This window comes from Hetaerina americana, unplaced genomic scaffold (assembly GCF_022747635.1).
Source record: "Hetaerina americana unplaced genomic scaffold, ioHetAmer1.1.p SCAF_25, whole genome shotgun sequence".
Taxonomy (NCBI): domain Eukaryota; kingdom Metazoa; phylum Arthropoda; class Insecta; order Odonata; family Calopterygidae; genus Hetaerina; species Hetaerina americana.
This window is the reverse complement of record NW_027286819.1, coordinates 7174166-7189386: the sequence shown is the minus strand read 5'-3', so window position 1 is coordinate 7189386 and position 15221 is coordinate 7174166. Positions and strand designations below refer to the sequence as shown.

The 15221-nt window shown below is 36.2% G+C and overlaps 1 protein-coding gene across 1 annotated transcript in view; it reads right to left on the bottom strand.

Annotated features, from left to right (window-relative positions):
* rt (Protein O-mannosyltransferase rt) overlaps positions 1-13492 on the bottom strand; it is a 45789-nt gene extending 32297 nt beyond the window's left edge. Inside the window, exons 1-5 of the mRNA XM_071586719.1 lie at positions 13272-13492; positions 13027-13169; positions 11289-11413; positions 5338-5514; positions 3107-3281 (exon numbers count right to left, since the gene is read on the bottom strand). Coding sequence (XP_071442820.1) covers positions 3107-3281; positions 5338-5514; positions 11289-11413; positions 13027-13169; positions 13272-13457 — 806 coding nt within the window. The 5' untranslated portion in view covers positions 13458-13492. The remainder of the gene's footprint in view (positions 1-3106; positions 3282-5337; positions 5515-11288; positions 11414-13026; positions 13170-13271) is intronic.
* Positions 13493-15221: the final 1729 nt, after the last annotated feature.

Genomic DNA, 15221 nt, shown 5'->3' with positions numbered 1-15221 from the left:
TTTGTTTACTGTCTGGCCTTCTGGCAAAAATTCATGATGCACTACACCGTTGTAATCCATGAAAACCGTCAGCATTGCCTTCTTTTTTGACTGAAAATGACGTGGTTTTTTTGGTCTCGGCTCATTTGGTGAACGCCATTCACTTGCCTGATGTCTGGATTGCGTGTCGTACTCATAAACCCACGTCTCGTCTCCAGTAATGATCCTTTTGATGAATGTGGGATCGGATTCAGCCTCGCAAATCATGTCTTTTGCGACGTCAACACGGTCTCTTTTTTGCATGAAATTGAGGTCTTTTGGCACCAACTTTGCTGCTACACGACGGAAACCCAAATCATTAACCACAATGTCTTGGGCGGATCCATAGGCAATGTTCAAGTCCTCCGCTATTTCTCTGATGGTTAATTTGCGGTTATTGACCAACATTTCTTTTACTTTATCAATTTTTTCACCGACTTTCGATGTCGATGGTCTGCCACTGAGTTCATCATCTTCGATTGACTCACGACCAGTTCTGAACCGCTCGTGCCACTGGTAAACGACCGTTTTTTTTAGAGAATCGTTGCCGAAACACTTTTCCAACATTTCCAACGTCCGTGCGCCACTAAATCCGTTTTTTACGCAAAATTTAATACAAGTTCGTTGTTGCAAATTTAAATCCATTTCTGAAATTGTAAAAAATCGCCAACACACACAGAGATAGATGTACTCTTGGCTACGTAACTTTTGCAAATGTCAAGTTATGACACTAAGATTTAAAGGGAATATCAACAACAGATGTACCAATTTAACAAAAAAAACAGAACTCAAATCGGAACGATGGGAGCGGCACACGGTGGTTATTCCGGGAACTTTTTGATCAAGGTAGTATATATATGTGTTTTTTTGTAGGTACATATATATATATATATATATATATATATATATATATATATATATATATATATATATATATATATATATATGCTTTCGTAGACGTAACACGGAAGTGCCGAATAGTACAATACACAGTAACACACAATATAGAAACACACAAAAAGAACACTCGCACGTATTTTCTTGATATTTCGACGGAAACAATCCGTCTTCCTCTGAAGATCATAGAAGAAGTAATCATATATATATATGTATATATATGTATATATATATATATATATATATATATATATATATATATATATATATATATACTCATTTATATAGAAATAGATATAAGGAAAAGGGATAGGAACACACATAAAGGACAAACACACCTGGCCCGAAAGATCCGGAGTTCAAATCCTGGTCTAGGAAATATTTTTACTCTTGTGATCTGCTTGATTCCACCTTTCCCACCTCTCCTGTGTTCGTCCCGTACGTGTGTTCCCATCCCTTTTCCTTATATCTGTTTCTATATTAATGAGTATTTGTATGCCGTTTGGTGGGATTTCGTGTTTGAATGTATGTATATATATATATATATATATATATATATATATATATATATATATATATATATATATATATATATATATATATATATATATATATATACACATGCCGGCAGCTTTGTCCATCCAAAAAACCTACCTTAACCGGTAGATTATCTAATAATATATATACTGACTTAAAATACAATAATGCATTTCATGCCAAAAAATAAATTATATACAACATTTATTTAAAGAAAATTATACATCGTTTAGGATCATGGATTATCTTCGTCTTTTCTTCTATTGTGGAATGAATCAACCTGGAATGTGAATTTGATTTGTAGAAAACAAAAAGGATTGGAATAATTAGTTTAGTATTAATGACACAGTCATTATTCTTTTTTGATACAGAGCTACCAGGAAACAAGGGTTTTTCCAGCAACAACATTAAATGAATTTCTAGTGTGCATAGTCACTGCCTGATTAGGGTGATGCTTTGTGCATATGGTTTGGAGCAACAGTTTCTGCCAGATCTTGTGGACTTTACATTCCATCGAAGGCTCATGGAGTTTCTAAATAGTGAGCAAGCAGGGGTTCAATTTTCAAATTGCCTTTTTGCATTGGCACAAACTAGCCAAGGATACCACCTTCCATTGGCTTGTGACCACTTGCTAGTTTATGCCTAAACAACATGATACACTGAAGGTCAGATACAAATGAAAGCAAATTATTACAATGAAAATAGCAAACTGAACTACTGACTCTAGGGAATGTGCCTGAGATTTTGCTGATGTTAGTGATGTTCCAGATAAGGAGGGATAAATGATGAGGAAGATCAGAAACAGATTTTTTACAAAATTAATAATGATAATTTTTCATATAAAAACCTGATATAACACATTATTATGAAAACAAATCATTTTGGGAAGATTGTTTTTATTTTTCAACATAATCTCCTTTTATCTCCATAGTCTTTTCGCAGCATTTCTCAAGCTTTTCTAAGCCACGCAAAAAGGAGGATTTCAGAAAGTCCCCCAAATAAGCATCTACATTGGGGATTATCTCCTATTTTGACGTGAATATTATACAAGAATTGTTTCTTTTATTGCTCCTCATTTGTTGTTTGTCCTTTTTGCCAGTAATCCATGTAGATGATTCTGTGTGCATCCCAAATAGCCGTGGCCGTGACCTTGTCAGTCCATTTCATCATCTTCGCCTTATTTAGAGCCAGATCACCCTAGAAATCCACTGCTTCAACTCATCCACAGTCTTGGGGATGTAGCAGTGTACCCATGTTTTGTTCACAGTTATGTATCAATGCAGAAACTCATCAGGATTGTGATGGTTCCACCTCGAATGAGGTCCTTGCCAAAACAGATGCCTTTTCTGAGGAACTTCTGAAATCCCACTTTCTGGACAGCTTGAAAAAGTTGGAGAAATGATGTATCCAGCAAAAAGGAGATTATATTGAAAAATAAAAAAAAACCTAGCTGAAAAACTTTTGTTTTTCTATTTTTTCATCACGGACTTTTTGAATGACTCACATGCAAGTAACTGTAAAAAATATAAGCAACCCTTATGTAAATTCACAATTAGAGAGATAAAGTACTTCACTATGCAAAGTAATTTCTTAAACAATTTATACTTAATCCAAATCTGCAGGAGAAAAACTATTTGTGAAGTATTAAACCCACCATACTGCACCAGTCAAAGATGCAGACGTCAAGAACAGCCAGAGCCACCATTTTATTGAAAATGCTTGATGATGCAGCCTCCTGAATTTTAACAGGCATAAAACACCAAACAGGGCCAAAAACAACAGCATTGACTCCATCAAAATAAATCTTGACTGAGTGAGAAGAGCATTGTCTAAAAATTAAGAATAAATGTTTTGGTTAAAAATTTAGAATTGAACATTCGTTATTACACCTCAAAAATTCCTGACCACACAGGAATTTATTCGAGGGTTATATGCACTGACCAAACATTTTGTAAATACCATTACAGAAGAAATCACACAGCTACATTTTCTCAATCTCTCAATCAAAGGTCAAATATTCCATTCCTACGCTCAAGTCACAGCTGATGTGCATCTGGGACACAGAATATTCAATATGATGATGTGCAAGAATTGAGGTACTAAGGTAACAAGTAGCCGAAACTATGACATGAACTTAAAACAAATTAAAGAATAAAAAGAAACAGAAACAAAGATTGGAATAATCTAGTTCATCCACAGATGTTTTTGTATAATATTGGATGTGTACATGCCAAGATTTCATAGTAATTAATATTCTAATGTTATTACTGAGAGCTTTCAACATAAATTTGGAGTATGCAGGTTATCATTCACTTGTAATCAACAACTGTAAAATGAGTAAAAATAGTTGTAGCATTTTAACACATGCTCCTGTCACAAAAAGTAGTTCCTTGGCCTACCAAAGATAGAGAAACACCAAGCCACACAGAGGTTTTGAGAGGGCAGCACAGACAAAACCATAAAACTAATCTTTTCACCAAATCCATTTTTTGGCGGGGACTTGAAAGCACAGAGTGAGGTACGGAGGGGCAGGCTAACTGATGCCACAGGCAAAATTGGAACAAAAAAATATGACGTGGCTGCTTACAATCAAAACTTGAAATCCACAAATTATTTCCCACCTCAAAAACTACAATGGAACCTCGCTTAATGAGCACCTTGCATGGCAACTAATTCATATAACAAAGAAAAATATTTGCCCACAATTGACTCGCTTAACAAGCAACTTATCGCAAAACCAGGGTGACAAGGAGAGGGGAATTCCTCCATCCCTGAAGAAAAAGCTGCAGGGAGTCAGGCATGAGGGAATAAAAATAATATTAGAAATGAAAAGTAAAATCATTGAAAAGTGAGAACAAGGTGTGGGCATAGCTGAGGTATCACGCACATACAATCGAATGATTTGCACTATCCTCAAGAAAAAGTACAAGATCATGGAGATTGATAGATACTTAAAAGTGGGTGACAAGTTTATCTACATAATTGTTATATTTTCTCAACAATGTTGAAAGGTTGCTTCTAATACGTACTTATACACAAAATGTAATTGCAATGCAACACCATTAATGAGAACATTAATTTTGAGAGGGCAAAAGTGATTTCTGCCAGACTCGTTAAGAAGATGGCAGGATCATCAATGGTTGAAGAAGTAATTGAGGGAAACCATGCATGATTCAAGAAGAGCAAAAGAAGAAACACCATCCACAGCATTTTGAGACAGGATGAAGTGGCAAGACCAGTGGCAGTGGATACCTTCATCAGTGACTTCAAAAAGCTAGCAGATTCTGAGGTTTACCAGCCGCAACAAGTTTTTAACTGTGATGAGCCAGGTCTCTTCTGCAAGAAGAAGCCAGGGAACTATATAACAGCAGAGGAGAACACATTGCCTGGTCACAAGACAGTAAATGATTCCAGTCCCACGCTGCTATTTTGTGCCAATGAAAGCGTCAATTTAAACATTAAACATCTGCTTGCATTCTATGAGCCTTCAATGGACTGCAAAGTCCAGAGGAGCAGGCTAAATGAGATTTACTTTGTGCAAACCAAATTTGCATTTTAGGCAGTTTTTATGATAGAAGAAAGGATGAAAATGATTGAAGACTCTAACCAGTGCATAATTTCTTTGAATAAATCTTATATTTAGATAATTTATTTTTTCCACATGGAATGCATTATTGCATTTTACATTAATTCATAGGTAAAAAAATTTCCCTTTCGAGTGTTCCACGTTACCAGAAAGTTGCTGGAATGAACTATGCTTGTTAAGTTAGGTTCCATTGTATTTAAAAAAAATACAAACTACAAAAGACACTTAGCTCTGATATTGAGTTACAACAAAATGCAATCACCATTAATTTTCTCAAACTTAAAATATGTAAAACTTACCAAATAAGAAAAGAAAACCAGCAAGAACTGCACAACTTTGTGAATACCCAAGTTCAAGAAGAACATGATAAGCAGTAGGAACGAGGAGGCTTCCACAAAGGGCTGGTACCAACCGAAGGGCAAACACCGGAACAGAGTCAGTGTAAGAACTTCCAATTCGATCAAAATTGAACTGTCCTGAAATTGAAAATAGGGATTTAAAACCAGAAGCATGACATTACACAAACAGAATTTGTTACTTTAAATGCAAATTTATGCAGGTAAATTGAGTATATACACGTACACACAAAACTGCAATATATAACAAAAATTTGTCTAGTTACTAGGTTCATATTTTATTACAAAATATAAGTTACTTTCAGGACAACCCTTGCCGACAACTTGCGAGATTTTCTATTGCAGTGCACACTTAAACAGTTTGTAGTGAGCAAAGTAGAAGAACCACTGTCTGCATACTAACTACCACAGCAGGATGCGTAGACTGAGTCTAGGGACACTTAAGGCATCAACAAGATGGTGGCTCTAGCCCCACCCACCGCCAGACTAGGTCGAAACGTAAGTCACTTCATGATCAGCTGTCCTAACTCTGGAGTTTTTGAAAGAGGTGGAAGTCAGAGGGAGCCAAATCCACTGAATAGGGTGGTGTCCCCGCACTTTTTAGTGAAAATCCCTCAATTTTTCAAATGCCCAAAAGACAGATGCACTGTCCTGATGGAGAATGGTTTTTTCCCTCTGCAGCCTGGGCCTCCTCTCAGGAAATTTTGGCTCCAGTTTCATTAGAAGGTTAGAATTGTACTTTCCAGTTATTCGTTGATCCTTTAAAGATAGTCGCTAAACAGAATTCCTTCTGTATCTCAAAAAACCCAAGCCATGGCCTTTCCTGTCCATGTCACCATCTTTGCCTCCTTCAGAGCTGATTAACTGGCCTCTACCCACTGAATGGATTGTTGTTTTGACTCTGGCGTGGAATGGCAAATCCATGTTTCATGCATTTTCTCACATTGCTACAGAAAGTCACTCTTGTTTTTCGTTAAGTGCACCAAGCACTCTTCGGAAAGTGTCATCCCCATGAGTTTTTGATCCACAGAGAGCACACCTGGCACCCATCTTGCGCTATGCTTTGTTGTCATTTCTGTCGTGGGTGCATTTTTTAGACATCCCTCACGTGGATTATCTTGGAGGGTTTCACGCCAACATTTTAACTCAGCTGCCCATTTCTTCACGGTGTAAATTGAAGGAGAAGAATCCACAAACACATTCACAATCCTCGAATGAAGTTTGGTCAGCATTGAACCTTCTTTTACGAAGAAATTAATCACTGCACAATACAAAATGCATCTCTAACAACACATGCACCACAACTGATTCAAACAACTGCCTGGAGGGAACTACTGAATGAAATGGCTTGCAACTTCACACAGGATCTACTTACAGTTGTGCCAACATGAGGGAAAAAATCATGTGAGTTGAGATGCCATCCATGGATGAGCCCAACAGCTTTTCAGGCCACCCTTGTATTAGCGTAAACTTCCAAACAAATAATTCCACTCAGTGAGTAGAGCACATGCTGTTTTGTCATGACGCAATATGATGAGGTTCATTCAATATCTCACCCACAGCTCTTTTGACATCACAGAAGCTGGCAACATGATATTCACGTCACATAATTGCAATGAGATTAACAATAATAATCCTAACTATCAATAGTGAACGTTTTGAGTGAATTTGTGAAAATGGAGAAAATTGGTCATCGTTATTTGATACAATACTTTTATTTGAAAGGCCTCAGCCAAACCAATCAACAGACCTAGTAGGCATTTCAAAATACGCACTACATCGCATGTTAACTGAACAGTTGGACACGAGAAAGCTGTGTGCCACATTTGCTCACACTCGAGTAAAACCAGTGTCGTGAAGATGCTTCAACTGAGTGTTAAGCAAAGTTTCACGGCAACACAGCAGAGTTTTTGCGCCGTTTCATAACCATGGATGAAAAATGGGTCCATAACTTCACACCCAAGACAAAAGAACAATCAAAACAATGGATTCAGAAGGGAGAACTGCCTCTAAAGAAGGTGAAGACCATTTCACTTGCAGGCAAGGCCATGACGTTGGTTTTTTGGGATGCGCGTGGGATATTAATTTTCATTGACTACGTTAAAAAGGAAAAACTATCAACAGAGAGTATTATGCAAACTTATTGAGCAAAGAAATCAAGCAAAAGCATTTGGCTAAGAAGAAAGTTTCTTTCCATCAAGACAATGCACCAGCTCACAAATCCATTATTGCAATGGCCAAAATTCATGAATTAAAGTTTGAATTGCTACCTCATTCACCCTATGCAAAGATTTAGCCCCCTTGGATTATTTTCTGTTCGCAAACTTGAAAAAATCGCTCGGTGGTCAAAGATTTTCCAACCGTGAAGAGGTGATGTCGGCAATTAAAGGCTATTTTGAGGAGCTAGACGGATCTTATTATAATAAAAATGGTATCGAACGTATTGAACATCGCTGGGAAAAGTGAATAGAACTGAAAGGAAATGATGTTGAAAAATAAATACATTTTTTTCCTAAATGTTTTTGTTTTCTTTGTTGGGTCGGGCACTCATGGGATTACCCTTGTACATAGGTACATATACATACCTCAGACATAGGTACCCATGGAAAATTCCAGGAGATACAAGGAGATTCAGTCCGACTATATTATGGTCAAGCATAGATTTAAGAAGAGTGTGATCACTTAATATAGTTTCCCCCGAGCAGATGAGGATTTGGATCACAATTTAGTTCTCATGAAGAGTATTATTTAATTAAAGACAATGAGGAAGGGAAGGAGTGAATAAATGGAATGTAAAAGACTTAAATGGGGGCAAAAAGGAATGAGTACCAAGAAGGAGTTGATTAAATACTGACTGAGGGAAAGGGGATCGGTCGAGTTAGAGAACGATGGAAATATCTCTAACAAGCAAAAATGAAACGCAAACAAAACAATGGGAACCATTAATAGAAAAAGGGTTAGGAAGCCATGGATTACAGAAGATATGATTAGGAAGATGGATCATAGAATAAAATGGAAGAACCTGAACAGTGAATTAGGAAAAAAAAGTACCAAGGGCTAAGCAATACAATGAGCTAGGAAACTAAACTACAAGAGGCAAAGTAAGCATGGTGTATGAAGTTCATGTATATGAAGAGTGCAGAGAGACAGGATGACATGGTCACACTATGCAGTAAATTGAAGGAACTGTCAGGAAGTAAATACCATATACACCACTACAGATACAACAGGTAAAATATTGATCAAAGGAGAAGATGTTTAGACGAGATGGAAATAAAATAAAGAGGAATTATAAGACAAAAAAATTGCCCAGAGAGTTAGGATATAGAACAGGAATATGATATTGATAAGGAGCTTAGGACAAGGAATATGTGATCATGAGATTGAAAGGGTATTAAAGGAAACAAAATTGATGAAGGCTATGGAAATAGACAACAACCATGGACAACTACGTAGGAATGAAGGAAAATGAACAAGCAAGTTTTGGTGGGAATTGATGTATGAGGAATTTGAAAAGAAGACTTGATTAGATCAAATTTGATAACTATCCCAAAAAAAAGGAAAAGCAACACTAATGAGGAATAGAGGACTATAAGTTTGAACCCAAACACAGCAACGGTATTCTTAAGATTATCAACAAAAGGATGGAGAAGAGAGCAAATGAATACTTAGGGGAAGCTCAGTTTGAGTTTAGAAAGGGGATGGGTGCATGTGAGCCATAGCAATGATGAGGTGATTAGTAGAAACAAACAAAGACTAAAACCAAAATGTATTTGCATGATTCGTATATTATGAGAAGACCTTTGACAGAATAGACAGGTGAAACTATTTGAGCCATTACTAAGTGGAATTGTTACATCATTACGACATATAAGAGCACTTTCAATTTCAGAAATTAATATACCTATATTTTTCACTTCCATGACCATAGATACACAGCATCATCAGGTGAATTCACACTCTGGATCAGTATACACTCTCTTGAAGGGAGGATGGGTTGATGGGTGGTTGGGAGGAGGGGTGGGTCTCTCAATGCAGTGATTGAGTGGGAAAGATAAACCAGCTGACCCCTATGCAGGGGTTTGAAAGCAGTGAGTGGCCAAATGGGCTGGATTAGACATTGAAAACCATAGGGAGAGAGAGTTGGAAGGGTAAAATGGTTCATTTGACCCAGGGATCTCTTCGGAACGTGTACCTGTGGTATCTCAATCTCTTTGAGCACATCCAGCCTTGAATGTATTCTCTAGACATGTAAAATCCTAAACTGGAAGTCATCATGGTGTTCAAGTATTAATTAGTGTTCTGCGAATTGAGAACTGTATTTGTTGTTTGTGAAGCAGGCTATGTGCCCTTTGGTTCTAATGTTGAATGCTCTGCCTGTCTGACCAATCAGTGTATATGGCGTTGCAGCTGCCGCACAAGAGTTCATAAACTCTGCTTTGATCCAATGTATCAATCTTGTCTTGGTTAGATCCAACAATGCCTTTCATTGCTTATCTGTGGTTATACATCTTTGACTTTTTCTTTGGGAGAGGCCACAGGACTCTGAGCAATATTTTCCCAAGGAAAGGGATTCATCAACACTTAGGTATGTTGTCTATTTAGGGTTTGCTATGGTATACAGTCGGTGTATCATGGAGTGGAATGTTGCTAATTTTGATGAGTTCTTGTATGAAAGTGTGTCACTTGACCTGCGTTGGACTTTCCTAAAAATGGAGAAGTTCACTTTCCAACTGATTACTTTGATTGATAAGTCAAGGAAATTTTGTGTTACTTCACTTTTTAGCTCACTGGTGAACTGGATATTCTGAACCAATGAAATCAATGGAGCTGAAAGACTCCCTCAGACTGCCTCACAGCCTCTGTTCAAACACAGAATACATTGCCCACATACCAACACCAGTAATGTATATATTGGGTGCTTTAGGTAAGTGTTATTTTGAGAAAATGCCTTGGTTGAAATTGTTCACATAAATATCAGCCAAGATTGAGTACAGAAGGGGCCCACTGCAAATCCCCTTTCCTTGGGAGAACATTGCTTAAGGTAATTTAATGCTATAGTCACTTTAACTGAGGTTGCAACTAAAACCTCAAAAAGTCATGGAATTGCTGATTTCAGATTTAAAATATAAAAAATATATTGAGTTTGACTCAGTGATAAACTTCAGCACCCGTGGGCACAAAGGTATTATTTTTTATCATGTTAACATGAAGTAAACTTCAAAATAATAGAATCAATTTTTAATTGATCATGAAGAAACCAATAACTGTAGCCTCTGTAGCTTTAAGGATATATTAAAAAAATTGAAAGTGTAGCCTATTGCCAGGTGGAGATGCTGTTATGTTTGCGAAGGAAACATTTTATTTTGACGAAAAGAATTTATGGGCCCACTATTCAGGTGGTACAATTAGTTTTGATGGGAATGGTATTGGAATTACAGGAATATATAGGCTACATCATAATAACATTAAGAATTACAAACTGAAATAATATCACTCCCATCTGTTTTGTGTAATAATGCCTTAATAAAAAATGATATGAACCTCAATACAAAAATGGAAGAAAACTTCATAAATGATTAAAAGGAGACACTTGTTACCTTGACTTAATTGAGAGTTACATCAGTGAGGAAGTGGCCCTCGGTGAAATATGAAAATCCTGCACCGAGAATATTTTACTGAAAGGATTTCGTTCACTAGAAAAGCTTTACCGTGAACATGAAACAACTCATTTATTCAACATTCATTATACAATTGGTTCAAGTTCAAAATTTCCTTACCCTAATCCAGTTCATAGTTACATTTCAGGATAATTAGACAGTAAAATCCCGAACCACTCAAATGTTACATACCCTTGATTTTGGAAGAAGTTCATAATTATGTTTATAACTTACCATCAAAACCAGCAAGATAAGCCATTAAGGCAATCAACTGCTTTCCAAGAGGTGGATGAGAATCAAAGAAGAATGTTCTTTTCATATATAGACTAATATATTTTCCATAATGTAGCTCATCAAAACTGCAATTAGATGAAGAGTAAAAAATAAATAAATTTGGGATGCCTGCACAATAAAGATGCTGTGCCAATACACAGCTAACCAATAAAAAGTAATGATTGAACTTAATGACTATGAATTTCCAGTTTTTTTCTCTCCATTTGTCCATTATAATGCTGATTACTTAAGCTAACAACCTGACGATGCCCTGCGCTGGATACCAAATGCCATTAACACAACAATGGATGAAAGCAGCAAAAGCACTGATACTTCATCTTCAGGTACCACAGACTTGCAAAAGCATTTATAGGAAAATTAATATCAATATATCAAAATGTCACATTAATTTGACAGATTAAACAACTTTGTTCTGATTTATCAGGAAAAAACAATACCAATTACAGTATACATAAATGATCAACAGAAGTTTAGGATATTTAATATTGCTAAGAAATTTGTCAAGGGCTCACACCTAATTGTCCTGATATCAATGTAGATAAAAAAATGAGGCATGATTAAATGCAGCTTGATTGTGACATTGTAAATGGCAAATTTAGATAAAATCAGGACAGAAAATTTTTGAACCTCCTGACACTGCACAATATTCATGCTAGGGGCAAAACTGGAACCCTTACAACTTCAGCTAATATTTTCCTGTTAGTACTTCATTACTCCCTTAAGACTCACTAGCTGAAACTTAAATTCATTCCAACCAGTTCACAATACAAAAAAAACGAAACGCCCTAAAATAAATTCATTTAAACAATTAACAATTCAGTTTTTCAAAAAACAAATGATTCACCATATAATGACTTAATACACCGTATCTTTCTCCAATTAGACTAAGTATTCAATTTTGAATCAATTCGTGCATAACATTTTGGGAACTAATCGAGGTCATAACAGAGGCTGAAGCATGCCTAGACAATTTCTTGGTAACACTCCTGTATTTCCATGCACATGATGACAAAAAACATAGCTAGGGGTTTGGGGAAGCACGGAGAAAAAAGGTTCAAATAAAAAAGAGTAAATTGACGTGGGATGCTTCCTCGTCCCATAACACTATCACCAGATATCAAACGCCACAAGCATCGCGTGAATGATTGGAGTGAGACATTTGCAATCTATCATTTAGTTCTCAATAGTCACTTGCAGCTGAAAACCTCACTTAAACACCAATGATGACTATCTCAATTCAAAATACTGATATGCCGAATTTATTGTACTCAGCCATGCTTGATAAAGTAGCTATTACACGTACTGGCCGATAAAAAACATGTCATTATTCATTGAGGATACTACGTTTGAAATTTTTTTATCCAAGTTAGGGCCGTTGTGAGAAGGGGCGGTGAGTAATTAATAGCTAAAGACAGCTTTATTGACGGCAATGTTGTCTTGGACATCATTTGCAAGATTTTTAGCAAACCTACAAGCCATTGTTTTTGGAGATTTCACTCATGGAGCGGAAACGTCTAGCTAATTTGACAACACCAAGTCTCTGAATTGTTGCACTAATTTTATCGTGAAGTGGTTAGACTCATTGAACAGCATGGTTTCCCCCGCCACAAGCCCTTGCTGGGTATTATGTAATGTTTGCCTAAATCTAACACTAGTGACAAATATTTTATACACTCACACAATACTACTGGGTTCTTCTAGTCGGTACAAGCGGGTAATTAAGGCACTCAAGAACAAAATTAAAGATAAGAAGTCTACTTCTACAGATATACTGAACCGCTTTCTTTTCTGGGGGAAATAATCAGTTGTTTCGGCGTAACCCTGAGAAAGAATACAAAATATTATCATTTATGTTTTAAAAAAATGCCAATTTATTCAAGCCCAAATAATTGAACCGTGTATTCGGTTAAGTTCTTACGCTACCTTTCTCCGAAGAGAGTCTGACAAGTCAGAAATTTGTGAGACATCGGCATCCTTATTTAAAACATCATCAGTCTTTTGCAAGTCGACATCGTCAGGAGAACATTTCACAGCCTTATTTTTCTTGAAGAACTTAGTTTCTTTCACATTCTTCCTGTTCCGCACCTCAGAATCCATTTCTGAATGCATATTTACAGTAGTCTGAAATACAGTTATTCATTACAAATATACGTGTCTTCCCGCTCGTGTTGCCACACGTACTGAAATAATGCCTAAACACTTCGCTTCGTAAATAGTGCTAGCCACACTAATATTGCCTATTATCACAAATATAAGGGGATACGGAAATGAATCATTTATGTATACCTATTTTGATTGATTTTAAACGAATGTGAATATTTAAAGGACAGCAACAGGAAGAGAAACAGTAAGTGGTCGAATTTGACGAATATATTAACCCTTTTTAGGAAAAAAATTATTTTTTTAGAAAATATTTGACCTAAATGTAGACCAGTATAAAAATATGCAGAAAAAGAATAAATTACCACATAGTCTTTTGGTCCTAAGAGTTCAGAAGTATTTAAAACGTTGAAAAAATTCTCTTGGAATGAAGCGATTTCCAAAATATCATCGAAATGAAACATTTTTTACGAATAGAACAAAGTAATACCATTTCCTTCGATCATAATCAAATGGAAACCCACAAACGTTTTATTAATTCATAAATAAAGTTAAATCATCGCAAGCCTATAAAATATTACTATGAATTATTGGTATCATATAAAATGCGCCCAGAAATAACTATTAAAATAAGAAAGGAATATGGATTAAATGCCTATTCCTATCCCTCACAAAGTCGATCCTCTAATTTCCACAGAGAAACATTTTGGACAAAAGCTTATCAACGGCTTTATTCCATACTTGACCTATATCATAGTGATACAGAGAAAATGATCATTGTTCCTCAAGACATTTTTAGTAATTTACTTGTGACTTGACCCCGGATGGGTCAAAGCATGAGGGTCATGTTCCTCATGATTATTAGTTAATGTTAAAATTGTAGCTCAAGTTTACCTCCTGCCTCAACCAAGATCATAGGAATTGATTATTATAACCAAAACATTTAATATATTCATAGCATCTCCTGAATTAGTGAGGAGCCCAAAAATTCCTTCATTAAGTCATTTATTACTCATGGGGTTATGAGTGGTTTTATGAAGTGCATAGAGACAGCAGTACTCACTTCATAGACCGGATTTAAAATGAAGCTGGATTTTTTTTGCTGTTGAAAATTATTTGAGAACCATTACTTTATTAGGGATGATATGTCTTAACCCATTTGGATCAAAATATTATGCTAACTTTTAATTGCTGAGATGCATTGCCACCCAGCACAAACCAAAATGATAAAAAGGATGGAAATTTATGGTAAAAACTCTTGTTTTAATTATATAATAGAATTAATGAGTTCCCATTGGGCATTTTCAAGCTCTCCAATAATTTAGAAAATACTATGAATATATTTTGGTCATAATCAAATTTAGAAATCTTCTTTGTCACTCCCAACTGGACTACTTTCTCATTTGCTTGATGAAGCTTGTGGGTTTTGAGTGAATGAAGATGTCTTGTCATCTGATCCAACCTGCCTAACTGTTAAAACATGTATCATTGAGTCTCATAGAGCCAAAGAGGATCCTAATATTTTCAGAGATAAAAGGTAAAGAACTAAGCAGGATAAAAGCCCTACACTGGGGGGTTGTCCATCTGATTCCGATTGTCTTGTCACAAACCCAATTCATTACAATCAAGTCTGCAGTCCTTGAAAGGATATCACCCCGACTCATATCACTGTAGTAGTCACCATTGAGTCATCAGGGTGGCCAATTCTAAGATTTATGTCAGCAATCATCCAGAACAAATTGTCACTCACCTAGTGACAGGGAAGTTCACTTT